General features: G+C 38.0%; 1 protein-coding gene across 2 annotated transcripts; it reads left to right on the top strand.

Annotated features, from left to right (window-relative positions):
* Positions 1-1,019: 1,019 nt before the first annotated feature.
* On the top strand, positions 1,020-14,724 carry LOC122183466 (programmed cell death 1 ligand 2-like). Of its 2 annotated transcripts, XM_042877422.1 has the most exons (9): positions 1,020-1,179; positions 3,261-3,395; positions 3,979-4,083; positions 7,115-7,183; positions 8,655-9,017; positions 10,056-10,340; positions 10,960-11,100; positions 11,911-11,952; positions 14,110-14,724. In XM_042877422.1, the coding sequence occupies exons 4-9, from the start codon at positions 7,129-7,131 to the stop codon at positions 14,190-14,192; spliced, it is 969 nt and encodes a 322-aa protein (XP_042733356.1). In that variant the 5' UTR covers positions 1,020-1,179; positions 3,261-3,395; positions 3,979-4,083; positions 7,115-7,128; the 3' UTR covers positions 14,193-14,724. The 2 variants fall into 2 exon arrangements, with proteins under 2 accessions (XP_042733356.1, XP_042733355.1); XM_042877421.1 differs by lacking the exon at positions 3,261-3,395.
* Positions 14,725-15,999: the final 1,275 nt, after the last annotated feature.

The following is a 15,999-nucleotide window of genomic DNA, read 5'->3' on the forward strand; positions in this document are numbered from 1 at the left end:
TGTGCAGAGTTCTACTGGGCTATGACCTGACTGGGATCACAGAGACATGGTAGGATAGCTCACACCATTGGAGTGCTGTGATGGACTCTTTAGGAAGGACAGGCTGTGAAGGTAAAGAGAGTGAGTTGCCCTTTGAATGAGTGGGGATGTATGGAGCTCTGCCATCAGATGGGTCACAGAATTGTTGTGGTTGGAAGAGATCTCTGAAGATCATCTAAGTCAGTTATCTAAACTTTGGACTTCCGACAGATGGCAAGTAGATCATTGGAGTTTTGCTAGAAGAAGTTCAGAATAGCTTCATGTGATATGGCTACACATAAATGTTAACTGAGAAGAGATTAACTGTAGTATGGATGTAAATAACACAGTCTAATAGTAAAATACGTATTCAGTGAGTTTGATGAGGTTTAACAGAGTCATAGAATAATCTATGTTGGAAAAGATGTCTTCTCCTACTCCCACATTTAAGTTGGCACAATGCAGTGCCAAATTAAATCCATGTAATCAGGCTTTATCCTGTCAAGTTTTTGCAAGGATGGAAATTCCTCAAGGCGCTTGTCTTTGACTACCTCCACCATGAGAAGATGTTTTTTTTAAAAACAAAATATAGATGTAAATGGAATAAAGTGAACAAGAAATGTATTCTGCAGAAGTTAGATTATCCCTAGAGAAAGTCTTCTAAAATGAATCTGATGAAAATTAAGAAAATGGTGAAATTAAGAAAATGCACCTTGGTAGTTTCATGAATGTGGAATAGTTCTAGTAGATGCAAGTTTAGAATCCAAGGCTGGATAATGCCCTAAGGAGACATAAATCCAAAATTAGTGCACAATTAAAAGAATAATACTGTATAATGCTTTGAACAAACCTGTTTGGATGCTTGTTGTCAGATCTGAGTACAAAGTGCTTTCGGTATGAAACAATTCTGAACACAAAACGAAACTGGAACTGCTCATAAATTCCTAAGAAACTTGGTGGTTTCCTTTTAGCACAGTCACTTTTTTTCTGACATAGCTTGAATAGGAACATGAGCTGCTTTGTTCAACAACAGTTTTAAACTGGTTATGAGAACCAGATGGATAGCTGCTGCTATGCAAACAGGATACAGCTGTTCTACATTCTGAAAATCTTAACTGTTATTTGAACCTTGTTCTCCCAGTGATTGCATAAAGATCCTATGTAAGTATAATGCTGCTAAAATACCAATCTAAATTTACTCCATTTCTAGCTGATGGACTGCACATTTTGCTTAATGTTATCAATATTAACTTAAATTGATTTTATTTTCAAATGATTTGCAGAGAGTGAATTTTGAATCAGACACTGAGTCTCAGATCCTAAAATAGATCCATATAACTTCAGACTCCGGGGAAGGAAAATTTCAGGAACTGAGCCTGAGTCTCTAACTCAATCTTCTGACATAGGGGAAGGCAGAATAGGAGTGCTGGCAATCCTCTACAGCTTGCTGACTGGGACATTGCTGTTTGTAAATCTGTCTTTCTGAAATTCAGGGAAAAGCTGTAAAAAGAAAATCTAACTCTGCATGTATTTCTGTCCGCATATTTCTGGTTACTTTCTTTTTACTGGTATTAAGCTATTCAATGCATGGCTGCTTTGATTGTATAGCAAGCACAGAATTCCACCTTGTGCATTTCCAAGAAAAGTCTGTAGATGCTAGAGATCACACTGAACTGTTAGCCTGTATTCTTCAGCGCTGCTGCTAATAACTGAGAGGTACAAAATGCACAGCAGCATTAGTTTTAATGTTGTTAATGACATTCTCTATAACAAAGATTTCAACTCAATCTTATTCTAGAATATATGGGGAAAAAATGAGGTTTTATTAGTATATAATCACATTTGATATTAAATGAAAAGAAAGGGCAGATACAAGAAGTAATGGTTATCACTTGTATTGCAGTTGTTGTAATTGTAGTTGGCTATAGGTGCATTTTAAACAATGCAGGGGTAGTGAAAACTAAAAGTGAGGGAGATATAAAAAGGAAATGAGAAATATTATCATTTCACCTGGAAGCTGAAGTGAGATGGAGAGCAGATTGAAGTGACAGAAATAGGCTGTCATAGGTGATGTGAACATCAGAGGTGAAGCAATGGGCTCAGCAGTAGCACACTGAGGTGAACAAGGTGGACAGTGAGTGCAGCAGGAGAGAACAGACAACAGGTGAGAGTGTGTGTGGGCACTGCTACAGACAAGGACAGCAGAAGTCTGTGTCCTCAGGACCTGCTGAGATAGTACTGAGAAAATGACTGAGAAAATGTTAGCTTTTATTAAATTAAGATCTAATTTTCTTTTTAAAAATGAAATCCCTGAAGTGAAAATGAAGTACATTCTTTCTGCTTGAAAGATGTAGACACAGTTGATACGAGCTTAGTTTTTAGCTTATTTTTTCACACGGATTTTTAGATCTTTTGAGAAAATAAATGAACTAACTAACAAACAGCACCCACAAACACTGGATTCTTCACTTAATGGGGAAAAAGAGCAGCATTTCATGACTAGGTTGAAAAGGTTGTGCCTTTTTTCAGATTTTGGAAGGCTGGAAGATTTTGATGCTTCTAGGAAGGGGTACAGTACACAAAAGAGTTTCAGTGATGGAGAAACACAAAACAAACAGTGTTTGGGCCTCAGCAGACTTATACAGTGTTACCTATCATCTGTGTAAAAATATATTCTGTTTTCCAACAAAATTAATTATCAAATTTTTCAAGTAGGAAGCTCTGAATTACCTCAAAACAAACTAGTGCGGTCATGTGAAGTACAGTCACATGAGCCTGGTGTTGCTCATTCAGAGCTTCCTTCTGTTTGAATGCAGACTAAGGGGGTGAAACATTAACACCACTTGATTCTTCTTGTACTCAGACTTATTTGCCTTTCTGTGGTATTTATAGAGAACATTGCATTGTGCTTTGTGCAAGCCATACCTTTCCAGAACAAAAATACAAAGGATGTAAAATGAGAAAGAATAGGGTAAACTGAGTTGATCTCTGCAATATTATAAAGTATATCAGCAGCAGAGCTAAAGTTTTGAACATAAGAGTGAACACCTCTATGCCATGATTTCTGCTTCAACTCTATAACAAAGCCCACATGCTCAGAATTTCGCATTGCTTTTCAGACCACCTGTAGTACCTTATTTGCTGGAGCTTATTTGCTGGCATTCTGTGTGGAGAGGAATGGGCTGTGTGGGTGGCCCTTCCTGCTCCTAGCTGTGGAGTACAACATCCCTGTTTCCCTCTAGAGCTCCAGCAGAGAGTGCCTGTGCCGTTCCCTCTACAACAAAAGCACTGCAAGCACTACCAATGAGCTAGATTGGCCTGCCAGGAAATACCTGTCTGCAGTGATAGTGATACCTGCTTGACTTCAGAAGTAGCAAGTAACCTTACTCCTTTCATTTTTCAGACAGAAACTATTATTCTGAGCTGTTACTCTGAACTGCCATGTATTTTTTACTTCTTAAGTCCTGAAGAGAGCTTGGAAACTTGTTAAACTTTTTGAGGAGTTCTGGGTATTCTAGTGAAAATTATGCTCATGGTCTATAACACTCCTATTCCTTAGTGCTGGTAAGCAGCATTTACACAAATGCTTGTACAAGTATATCCAGTACTTCTAACTCTATTCTCTGGAATAGCCTTCCACGCCCCCCCCGCTTACCCGCTCCTCCCCCCCCCCAAAAAAAAAGAAGCTGAAATGATATTTCCAGGAAAGGGTAGCGTATGATTTTCTTTAGACTGTAAGGGCACTAAATCAGTGACTATATTCCTGGTTGTATCTGTTTACTGGATAGCATAAAGGACGTTCTGTCCTTCCCAGGGTCTTTTATTATCCTCTTTATGGCAGCAAGGATAGCAATTATAAGGAGTGCTACAATCATCTGAGCCAGGTACTGCTCATACTGAGCTTCCTTTTGCTAAATAGAGTCCAGAAAATGTCATGTTAACACAGCTTGATTTTTCCAGGCATCAGCAGTTCCAGGAAGCCTTGTACTAAAGTCTTATACTAAGATGCTCCTTTCAGCTAAGAAAAGGGAACAAAATTGAATTCAGAGTTCATGCTGTGAAGAGGTAAGTTTCAATCTTTATTACTAAGGAGCACATTGCAAAGATCTCTGTGCAACCTTCTTTGGATGGCCTTGCTTGGGTAGGGGATGCACCAGATGTCCTTCAGATATACCTTCCAACTCAATCAATCTGTGATACTTTAAAATACTCTTTGCTTACCAAGCTTCTTGCAAATACTTCAATGTTGGCAACAATGTGGGAATTCCCACTATCCAGGAGTGGACTTCTGGCTAGACTGGTGCCAAATGCATCCATTCTAGCAGAATGAATAGTTGGTAACAGTCAGTCCAGATAAAAGCACCTACCAGTTGCTGGTAGACATCTGCTTATGGGAATGTTTCAGGATGCCTGGCACAGCTATCTGCATGGCTTTGCTTTCAGTGTCACAAACAAAAACATATTTCTGTTCAAGCTTTTTCAGATATTGATAGTTAAGTACCATGCTCTTACACTAATGCATCTCATCTGGCAAGAATTTTTTTATATTTAATAATTACGATTTATATCTTCTGGGCCATGAATTATATATTTCCTTATTTTTGCTCTATCTATCTTTTACTCTCTGTAATAGGTATATTTTTTTAAAAAAAAAGTTCATTTTAAGCACCAGGTATGTGCTCTTCATTTTCAATATATAAAAGAGAGTAGATTCACCTCAAGTATCCCACAAGGATTTATATATAGGAATAAGACACTATTCCATTCTTCATTCACTTCTTCCTCCTATGTTCACCCGCTTCTTGGTATGTGGATGGATTAGTGAGCAGGCAACTGAGGATGGTTTGTTTCCTTGTAGTACTAAACGTAGTGACTTCATAATGAGTGAAATTCAGCCCAGCTATATGAGCAGTGCAGGATCTTTGTTTCTGCATTCAAGAAATGGAGATACTATTGCCAATATTACTTATCAGCTCCTTTTTCAAATAGCTAAAATAATCAGGATTTCTCACATGCAACACCATCTTCATCAGTTCTCCGCTAAAAGTAATTAGCCTTCATTTATATTTAATAAACTTGCATACTATAGTTGCGGTAGTATCGCCTTTGTGATATCAAAACATCAAGGCCTAATTTTCCAAGAAATGTCTCCTTATTTTGGGCTGCTAACCTTGATAAAATCTTGAGCCTGACTTTCTGAGGCACCAAGAGCCCAAAGATGTGAGCACTCAGAAAAATGAAGCACCTGAAAGAATCAGAGCCAAAATGTTTCTGACTGAGTCACAAACGAACAGGGAAGTAAAATCTAAAACTCTCTGCAGTAAGTCTACTTTGGGGAAGTCTAAAATTGTTCCTTCTTTGCTTTTCTTCCTTATACTTATTTCTGGATCTCTTTCACTGATTTCTTTCAGACTATGATAGTGAGCTTGATTTGTTCAAATAAACTCTTACATCATATAATCATGGAATCACAGAATATCCTGGCTTGAAATGTACCCTTGAGGATCATTGAGTTCAGCTCCTCTTTCCCTGCAGAATCACCCAAAATCCAAACTCTGTGTCTGAGAGCATTGAACAAATACTTCTCGAGCTCCAGCAGCTTGGGAACATAACCACTACCCTAGGGAGCCTGTTCTATGCCCATCACCCTTTGGTGAAGAACTTTTACCTAACACATCTGACACTCCCCTGACAGCTCCATGCCATCCCCTTGTCACTATGACCAGAGAACAGAACTCAGTACTGCCCTTCTGCTCCCCCCATGAGGAGCTGCAGTCTCCATGAGGCCTCCCCCCAGCCTGCTGTGCTTTGAGCTGAACAAACCCAGGGACCTCAGCCACTCCTCATACATTTTGCTCTCCAGACTCTTCAACATCTTCTTAGTCAATAGTTGTATTGTATCCTTCTTATACTGTGGTGACCACCGAATACAGTGCTCATGGTGAGGCCACACAGCACAGAGCAGAACAGGACAACTCCTCCTCTTGTCCTGAAGCATTACTGGGCACCCCGGGGTGCAGTTGGCCCTTCTGGCCCCCAGAGCACACTGCTGACTCATGTTCCTCTCGACACTGACAACAACACCACAAAACATTCTTTTCTACAGGGCTGCTCTTCAGTTACCCAGCCTGTACTTATATCCAGAAGTGTCCCATCCCATAATGTGGCACCTGCTCTTCAAATCCAGCTTAAAGCTGTATCTAGTGAACTTGCTAATTCCTGCAGAGCTGGTCTGCTATCCCATGTTATTCTCTGGTTTTATTGTTTGTTTGTTTGTTTGTTTGTTTGTTTTTTGCTTAGTTATGCTGATCCATATACAGAAGTATAAATAATACTTTCCATGTTACTGAAACAGGAAGATGCTAAACCTTAAATTGGACTTTGTCCTGCATTACTTAAGGGTTGATGTTTTATTGCCAGTAATACAAGGTACTTTGTAAATGACAGGAACTGCTATGTGTAAAGTGAAATTAGCACCCAGCCCTAAAATCTGAAGCAAGGTTATTTTACCTCACTCTGATATTTCCAGTACCTCATTTTTTAGTGCCAAGTATCTGCTGGTTGTGACGTTAAAGGGCTCTGATAATAAACTCAGATAATAGGTATATAAAAAAAATTACGGAAAATGGAGTTGAAACAAAATAAGGGTCAGGTGTTAGTGATCTTTGTAAGCTAGATCAGGTGTTAGCACAGACAGCAACAAAAACAATCTGGTTCTGCATTTTTATAAATCCCTCTGGCATGCAAGAAACCAACTGAAATTGCTTTTGTTATTTGTGGGTATAGAGCTGCTGTAAAAATGCTGTCCTGTCAGATTTCTTAAGATTGCAAGCTACAGATCTTGAAAGCTTCAAGGACAAAGTTGTAGAAATATTTTCTTTCCTTTCACTGCCAGAGTTCAGCAGTATGAACACGTGTTGTTTGATCCAGGGTTTCCCTTGTTTCTAGAGATATTCTAGTATTACTTTGCATTTATTGGTGTTTCTTAGCTGTGATAGATTCCCAAGGTTTGAAAGGCTTTTAGTGACAGTATTCTAGAACACCACTCAAGCAGAAGGTAGCTGTTGTAAGTTAAGTTGCAATTCTTTTGTTTCAGATCAACCTGAGAAAATGTTCCAAATCCTGACAATGCTGTTGCTGGAAATGCAGCTCTGCATGGTTTCAGGTGAGAGGGAGTGGACTGCCTTTCATTCCCATCATTAGGACCAATGTAACAACACTGCTATGTCCTAATGATGTGGGTTGCAGCATCTCACAATGAATACTTACTTCCCTGAACAGCTGCTGATGTCTGGAGCCTCTGCCCTGAAATGTCTTACAGAAGGCATTGTCTAAGCACTGAGGATAAGGACAGGTGTACATCACTCTCTACCATTGTTCTTCTTGAAAGCATTGTGTGTTGACAGTAGAGGTGACCTGAATTACCAGGCATGACTATGAGAGAGAGAATAACCACAAGACAGCTGTAAAGTAAACAATCTCAGTGCAAGACATACTGAAGTAAAGCCACATGTATCCTTCTATCCATCTCCTAGAAGGAGCAGTCTGGCTAAAGGGGGTCATAGGAGCAGAAAACTGAGTGAGGAGCATGGCATACAACACTGCAGTAAGTCTGTGGCCCCTGGGTGGCCACTGTGCTCAAAGGATTTTGCAGGAAATATATTCCTTATTTAACTTCTATCAAGTCATTGAACTCATATGTTCTATAAAGATATTTTACATATAATAGATAAAGTAAATGGGAAGAGTTTGGTATTTTTTCATATTATTTATCTGTCATTGTATTCAAATGAACAAACAAATATTGCTAATAGGAACTGAAAATTTCCCTGCAAGTATTTAACAAACACGTGAAAGAATAATAAGAAAAATGCACAAATAGTTGCATGAACTTCTCTTTTGAATATTGCTGTAAACATTTTCAAGTACTTCTATTAAATTAAAAATAACAATATATGGTAAGTCCAATAAAAAAGAAAGTAACAAGGTTTATGGAATCATCAATTATAAAAAGCTTTCCTTTATCAAGTATGCTTTAAATGGGTAAAGTATTCATGACAATGTGACTTTCAAAGTTGGTGAATGCTTTCTGTAATAATTTTGTGTATTTCTGAATTTACATGGATCAAAGATACTCACATGGTTCACGTGTGTGGAAGACTGCAGCTGCTACACAGCAATTCTTGCCAGATATACTTACTTACTTAGTGCCAATACATGTGTTTCACAGGACTTAAACTGGATTTTCACTTTTTAAAAAACAACAAAATTAGCTTTAGTATTTCCGTATTTATTTGTGCTTTTATAAGAACCTTAGGACACACAAGATACAACAGTGATTTTGGAATAGTACTGCCTGTGTAATCACTACTCAAGCTATTTTTTAAAGTGAAAAAAAATTGTTCGTCTTGTCCTTATTATTCAGATTCTGTAAGCAATACAAAATAGAGTTGATTTTCCATAGGTACTGCTGACATTGTAAAAATGCTAATGTGAATAGGAAAAAAATGCTTAGAACCTGAAGTCAAGCTAATAACTGTACACCTGACTATATGAAAGCTGTTTGACCAAGCTCAAATAAAATCAGAAAGTATTTCAGCACAGCAGACAACAGCTGTTTTCTTTTCCTCCCTTAGCTTTATTCACAGTTGAAGTTCCTCAACAGCTGTATGTTGTGGAGTACGGGAGCAATGTGACCATGGAATGTAGATTCCCTGTGAATGGCTCATTGAATCTGGGACTCCTGAGTGTTGTCTGGGAGCAGAAGAGGCAAGGTCAGCTGGAATCAAGAGATGTGTACACACTCCGCAATGGGAAAGCACTTCTTTCATCCCAACACCACGATTACATGGGAAGAGCAGCGCTGTTACACAACGAATTGAAATCGGGACGAGCAATCCTTCAAATTACCAGCGTCAAGATCACAGATGTGGGATCTTACCTTTGTCTCATTGACTACCAAGGTGCTGACTACAAGTACATTACTTTGGAAGTAAAAGGTCAGTGGCTGAAGGAACATGAGTATTTATTAATTGAGATGTCTTAAATAAAATCCTACAGACAGGTAGGAATCTATGAATTGGTAGGAATTAATGGATAAATCTCTTACCAAGCCCTCATGCTTAAGCCCCCAGGAGTACTGAAGCAGTGTCACTGCCATCTGTTCCAGTTCAATGGCAGCTGAGTTTCTCTGGGGTGCACTCCATCTTCTCCCAGCATCCTCATCTGTGGAACTCCCCCTTCCCCATCAACTCCTCTGTTGATCCACTTCTGGCCATTCCCAAGCATTTCTCTGATGTGTTTTAATTTACTGATGAGCCCTCCTGCTCATCCCCACTGGGGATTTCCCTGGTGACTGCAGCTCAGTGAGCACAGGCATATGATTTTTCTCAGTTTTCTCAGTCAAAGCCAAGTGAGCATCAGTAATAAATGGATACATGACTGGATAGCATGGCAGAACAGTCCTTAGAAAGACCTCTGGTGTTTCCCATTAATTGCTGCATGTCTGTGTGATTCAAGATGGCATTCATTTCGCGCTTAGGCATTTGAATAATGAACTTTGTCAAATGCAAAAATGGTCACAGTCAATTTTAAAGACTACTTTGGTACCTCTGACCTGATCTTGTGAAGATTCTAGGCTCTTTTCCTTCTAAATACTATGAAAATACCATGCCTGTTTATAAAGTATGGTAACACAAATTAAAAAACAAAACAAAACAAAACAAAAAACTTCATGCAGACTGCATTATTTCTCTTGCAATATAGCTATTATTTTGTGTTTTGGGATGGGACCCCATGGGATTTCACTAGTTTCCTCTGTATTGATGAATTCAATGTTAACTACTGTCTTGGACAGAGTAATGAAGTAAACTCTGATACTGTAGGCCTCAGAAGGATTGAACAAATACTACTGAGTTGTTCTACAAAACTTCATCATTTCAAATAAGATTGTTTCAGATAAAGCCACAGACAATAAGGAGAAGGAGGGAAATGGGATAATGACTGAAAATGACTTAACTTCACCTGTTCTTATGCAGCATCCTACAAGATAATAAACACACAGAAAACAAGAAAATGGAATGAAGACAAGTTTGCTTTTATATGCCAGTCAGAAGGCTTTCCTCTGGCAGAGGTATTCTGGCAAAATGAAAAGAACTTCAGTCTCAGCGGGTCTGCAAATACTACCTACACACTGACTGCAGATGGCCTCTACAATGTCACCAGCATCCTGATAATCAATCAAAACATGAATGAGAATTACAGCTGCATATTCTGGAATAAAGAACTGAATGAAAATACTTCAGCTTACATTTACTCTTTAGGTTCATATCACCTTGAACTTGTATGAGAGAGAGATGACAGAGAAAGAGAGTTAGAAAGGAGAAAATGATAGTGCATGTATTTTGTTCTATTATCCATCACCAGAACTTCACTCCAAAAGGCAATGTAATAGCGATGCTCTGGAAAGAATCAAGTCAGTGCTATTAATGTCTTTGAAGCCAAGGCTAGCTCACACCCCAGAAAGCCAGTCTAGTCATTTTCTAGTTTATTATAGTGTATTTTAATTTTAGAGTAGCTCCCAATGTTTTGCTGTCAGTATGGTAGAAATTCTTTAATCATCATGCATATGTTCCCTGACATAAAATTCTAATGAATTGTTCTTATGGAATACAGATAAATTGCAGTATTGGTTGCTCAAATGGCATGAAAACAGGAAAGCTGACACATGTAAAGATACTTGAAGTAATGTTGCAGGATGAAAAATTCATAGAGTGTAAGATAACCCTGATAAATGTTAAGAATCTTAAGTTCAGTCAGAGCCAGGCTTTGGAGAATCAGAACTGGAAGTTCATAAACTCTGCTGCTTTCTAAATTACAAATTTACTTTTCCTGATTTTTTTTTTTCTTTTTTGTGTGTTCTGTTTTGTTTTTCTTTGACAGCTTTAATGAGTACACAGTCTGGTGGACGAAAGTCCCTGATCTTATTTGTTGTCGCCACGTGTGTGATAGTACTGGTCCTTCTCCCTGCATTAATAATCTTTCAAAAGAGAAAATTGTTCAAGAATTGCTGTGCTAAAAAAGGTACATTTTACTTCAGATAGTGGATTTTTCTCTTATTAATTTTTCCTGTGAACAATGTATTTGAAGGTTTAATAACCGTAGGCATGTTCATATGATTTTGGTCACATTTTCTTTCTAGAGGAATACTATTTAAAATGAAATCTTGCTGTATTTGAGTTGGACTTTGTTCTTCTCACCTTTTACTTAGGTGAGCAGGTGTTTGAGTGTACATTATATCATACCATCAGTTGTTCAGTAAAGGACATAAACAAGTCTTTGCTTTTTTACAGGAGAGCTGTAAAAGCATAGCTTGTTGGTACTCGTTTCCATTCGTAGCAACAGATTAACAAATTTAGTCACCTTGGAGCCCACCTCTTGCTGTCACTCTTATTGGCTACAAAGTCACTGCATCTACAGCATTTGACATAAAACTTTCATTTACAACAATGAATTAAAGGCAGTCTAGCTGAAATGGCATGCTCCTCTACTACTTTGTTGGACTACTATATGTATAGTGTTTATTTCCTGGCTTGTGAATGCAATACTCAAAAATGCAAATGGGCTGTTATTCTAGTCTTTTCCTGAATATGAGAAGACTCCAATAAACTCAGACAAATAGAATTGTAACAAAATAAGATTGAATCAAGTTTGGTTATAGGTCTTTAGAATTTGATTCAAAATTCGTAAATGAAAAGAACTGTAGAGAAGTCTGTCTACTTGGTATGAATTAATAATAAAATCTTACATGTGTTTAATGCAAAAGTTTTTCGAATTTGTTTCTTCCACTATTTGAAGTGTTTATGTTAAATTTGTTTAATTTTGTTTTAACAGGCAGGAAAGGAAAACTGAGCTCTACTGTGACAGATGAGAACAGTAAGTTATTATTTTTTAATGTTGATGTTTATAGCTTTTCCCTCCTCTAAGGTAAGAGCTTTGTAAATCTGCAGACAGCAACCTAAATATTGCTATATCAAAATGGATTCTGCTTTGAATTTAATTTGAACTTTTCTTAAATATTCTAAATATCTAGTATCTGTAATTATCTCTAAAAAACGCAAATCCAACCTTACAACTTTCTCACATAAAAATTAGTGAATATTTATTCCCTTTCACTGAGATACAGGGAGCTTGCATGTATGTCTATGTCTACACCCGCATACACTGACTACAGTCCTACTGGCCTCATCTGGGTAGGTTACACAGAGAAAGCTGGCTGCTATGGAAGGCATGCAGCTTTTTGTCACAATTATTTGTTGTGCTTTTGATTCAGTCCACATATTTTGGCAGTAAAAAAATGACACCTGATTTCTCTGGAGCATTAGATGGTCCACCATGATTCTTCTCATCTAATGAGTATACAGCATCCCTAGACATCTAGAAATTGTTACATTGAGAAACGAATGCAATGCCTAAAGACATTAGGATGCATGTGACTGTCCTGTACCAAAATTGAACTGGCAAAAAAACCAAACCAAAACAACAACAACAAAAAAAACAAACAAACAAAAAAAAACCAACAAAAAAACCACCATAGTGAACTCTAAAGTGATGTAAGAAAGCTCTTAAAATACCTACATACATAAATCACTTTTGTTACCTATAAACAGAAGTCTTACAGATTACTGCATTGTTAGCAGAGAGGCTGGGCCGGCACCAGGTACGATGATACTGGGTAGAAGTGCCATTCCTTGGTGCTCAAATAGCCTATTGAGGCCAACCTTGAGGTGCCCAGTGTACTCAAGGAAGATGACTGACTCCCCCACTGCGTAGAGCAGAACTGTGACACAAGTGATGGAGGGCCTGAGGAAATAACGCAGAGCAGTTTCTAGTCTCATAGACAACTTTGGGCATTTCCAAGGACAAGATTTACTGGAGAAGTCACCTTTGTTTCCCATTACTAGAGAAGAAGGAAAAAAAAAAAATAAAAGAAGCATCGAAAAGTCACTTCCATAGCAGAAATAAAACCTGGGGATTGGGGAGAGGGGCATGAAATCTTCACTGACTCTTACTTCACCTCAGATAGCAGTGTGTGCCTCTTACCTCACCAGCATCACTAGATACCACTTGTAAGATGACACTTTCAGAAAATCACTTTCACCTTTCACAAATCATAACTTACTGGAGTTAAGAGCCCTTTCTCATTTTATATGTGGTGGTGTGAAACTTCTTTGGAGCTATGCCACTTGCAAATGAATGAAAGCTGAAGGCAAGCAGTTCTGGTGCATGTCTGAACATAATTCCAGTGCACGTTGTCTGAACACAGTCAGGCTTCCCCTGGCTTTTTATATTACTGTTGTAGGATTTTTTTGCTGTGTAGGCAGTAGCCTCCTCTTTGCATTTACTGAAATGAAGAAATTAAATGAGATGTAGCTGCTTTTTGTGGTTTTGTTTTACTTCTTCATTTTAATGACCAAAAATCTTTGCCATATGACTTACTGCATGTTGCACAAACATTTCTATTTCTCAGCACCATGTATTTTTAAGAAACACTGGAAAGAACCTTTATTCCATGATAAGTATGTAGTTGAAGCCACAGATACTTTACCGAAGAGCCTTGGAAATGACCCACATGGCCCTGGTTACAGGAACAAGGATTGTTCATGTGACCATTTTAAACTGCAGCTTGAGCTGCTCTATTACTGAGGATGCAGAACATTCTACCTCATCACTGAAGTCCCAGTTCTGCAAACATCTCTTCAGCTGCACAAATTTTACTAACAAGCATTCCCATGGGTGCTACCTAATCTGATTTCAGTTTTGTTATTTCATTTTCATGGGATTGCCATTGATAGCTGCTAATAGAAAAATCAGAATTTGCATCATAGATAAGAGAGTACTCTTTCCTCTGAGAAGGTTGCAGCAGGATGTCACGAAGTTAACTTCAGCTTTAAGGACCCACTGTACTTCAGCATACCCAGAAGAACTCACATGTAACAAAGACATCACCCTCAGTGTTTGCCCTTAGGCTGTTAAAATCAAGTCATTATTGTATATTTTTAAAATAATGTTCTTCCTTTTCCTTTCTCTAAGGAGGCTACTATAACTCTCAAACAGAGACTTCATACTTGTCAACTGTCATGTATTCTGGAGAAAGCAGGAATGTGAATCTGTGAAAATTCATCATCTCACATGCAGCAATTTGCATTTTTTTATCTGTTTTTGAGGACTTGAGGGAAAAGCTACCACACCAATTTCAGATGAACAGATGAACTCGTGGATTTGTTGGCACTAGAGCAATGGACATCTACAGATACAGTGCGTATCTGAAGTTACAAAGAATTATGCTGTCATTCAATGTGGTTTGCCACTAGGAGAAGGTTTTCTCCAGTTCTTTTTATTCCCTTTATTCTAGAACTTACTGTGGCTCAATGAAATGTAGTTCAGTGAGTACTTTTATTAAGTGGTACGGACTCAAGAATGTTGCTCGGATTCAAACATCCTGAAGGAATTTGAATAAAAGCTATATATGCTGCCCTATATATAAACACCTTTCATGTAGAGAGTGTTACATGCTGGTATCTCATTTCCAAACTTTCCAACACACTAAACTGGAAATTACCACAAGTACCCATCAGTATTTCACTCAACTAACGACAGATCAAAGTACAGCCAGAACTAAAACCAAAACCAACCAAATAACAAAAAAAAAAAAAAAAAAAAAACCACAGTAAAACAGCGCTATATCAGAGAAGACAATATTAATGCACAGTCTCTGTATAGATAAGCCAGATGAAAATCTATGAACTGTGATGCTGCAGCAACATAAAAATAAGGAATTTTTCATTTGAGATTATTACTCAAAATAATTTTTGGGGAGAGGAATGTAGAAGCAAAAGTGAAAATGTTGTTCAGCCATATTTTTCAGATAATGTTTAAATGGTAATTTTATTTTCAGAGGAAGATATGAATTTTCTATATTCTAGGCACATAATTGTTTATTTCCCATTTGTAGTAATGCCTAAAAAAACTTTACTTAACTCTGAATATCCTGCATCTTGGGCACAGTTTGCACAGTACCAGTTCTGAAAAACCGCACAGCAGGAAACAATGTTTTGCTTCTTAAATAGTCATCAAACAGTGAATCACAGGCACTGAGTTGGATTTGGCATGTTATTTTCAAAGAGCACTGGCTCTAGTGAATTGCCTTTTCTCCGAAGACAGATGCAGAATCATAGAATCAGAGAATGACTTGGATTGCAAGTGACCTTAAACATAATCTAGTTCCAAATTCCTGCAGTAGGCGGGATTAGCCTCCAAATAGATCAGGCTGCCCTGAGTCTCAACAAACATTGAATACCTCCACAACTTCTCTGGGCAGCTTGTTCCAGTGCCTCACCACCATCTGAGTGAAAAATTTCCCCCCAATATCTAATCTACATTTCCCCTGGATACAGAGCTGTTGGCCACAACCCTCTGCTTGTGACCATCTCACCAGTTATTTATCCACCAAATAGTCCGCCCTTCAAATCCATATCTCTCCAATTTAGAGATAAGGGTGTGGTGTGGGAAATATAACAAGACAGTAACATCACATATCACAGAATCACAGAATTGTAGGGGTTGGAAGGGAACTCCAGAGATCATGGAGTCCAACTCCCCTGCCAAAGCAGGTTCCAACACATTATATACTGTATACCAGACTATAACATAACAAGATTAAAAAGAAGTGCTTACACAGAAACTATTTCTGACATTATTCTAAAGAGCACTGCCTGCTTCACCAAAAAAACCCACTGTATCAGTAAAATCAAGATTTTTTTCATAATTCTTTGGATATAGACAGAAGCTGCTTCTCCAGTGACACTTGCAGTTATTCACACTAGCACACAGCTGACCTACTACAGCAAATTATTTCCTTTCCATGATAGTTGATCTTAAAAAAAGGAGGACTGATGTTGATTTTACTTGGGAAAGAGGAAA

The sequence above is a fragment of the Lagopus leucura genome, unplaced genomic scaffold, assembly GCF_019238085.1.
Source record: "Lagopus leucura isolate 7727_CA_CO unplaced genomic scaffold, USGS_WTPT01 Super-Scaffold_100018, whole genome shotgun sequence".
Classification (NCBI taxonomy): domain Eukaryota; kingdom Metazoa; phylum Chordata; class Aves; order Galliformes; family Phasianidae; genus Lagopus; species Lagopus leucura.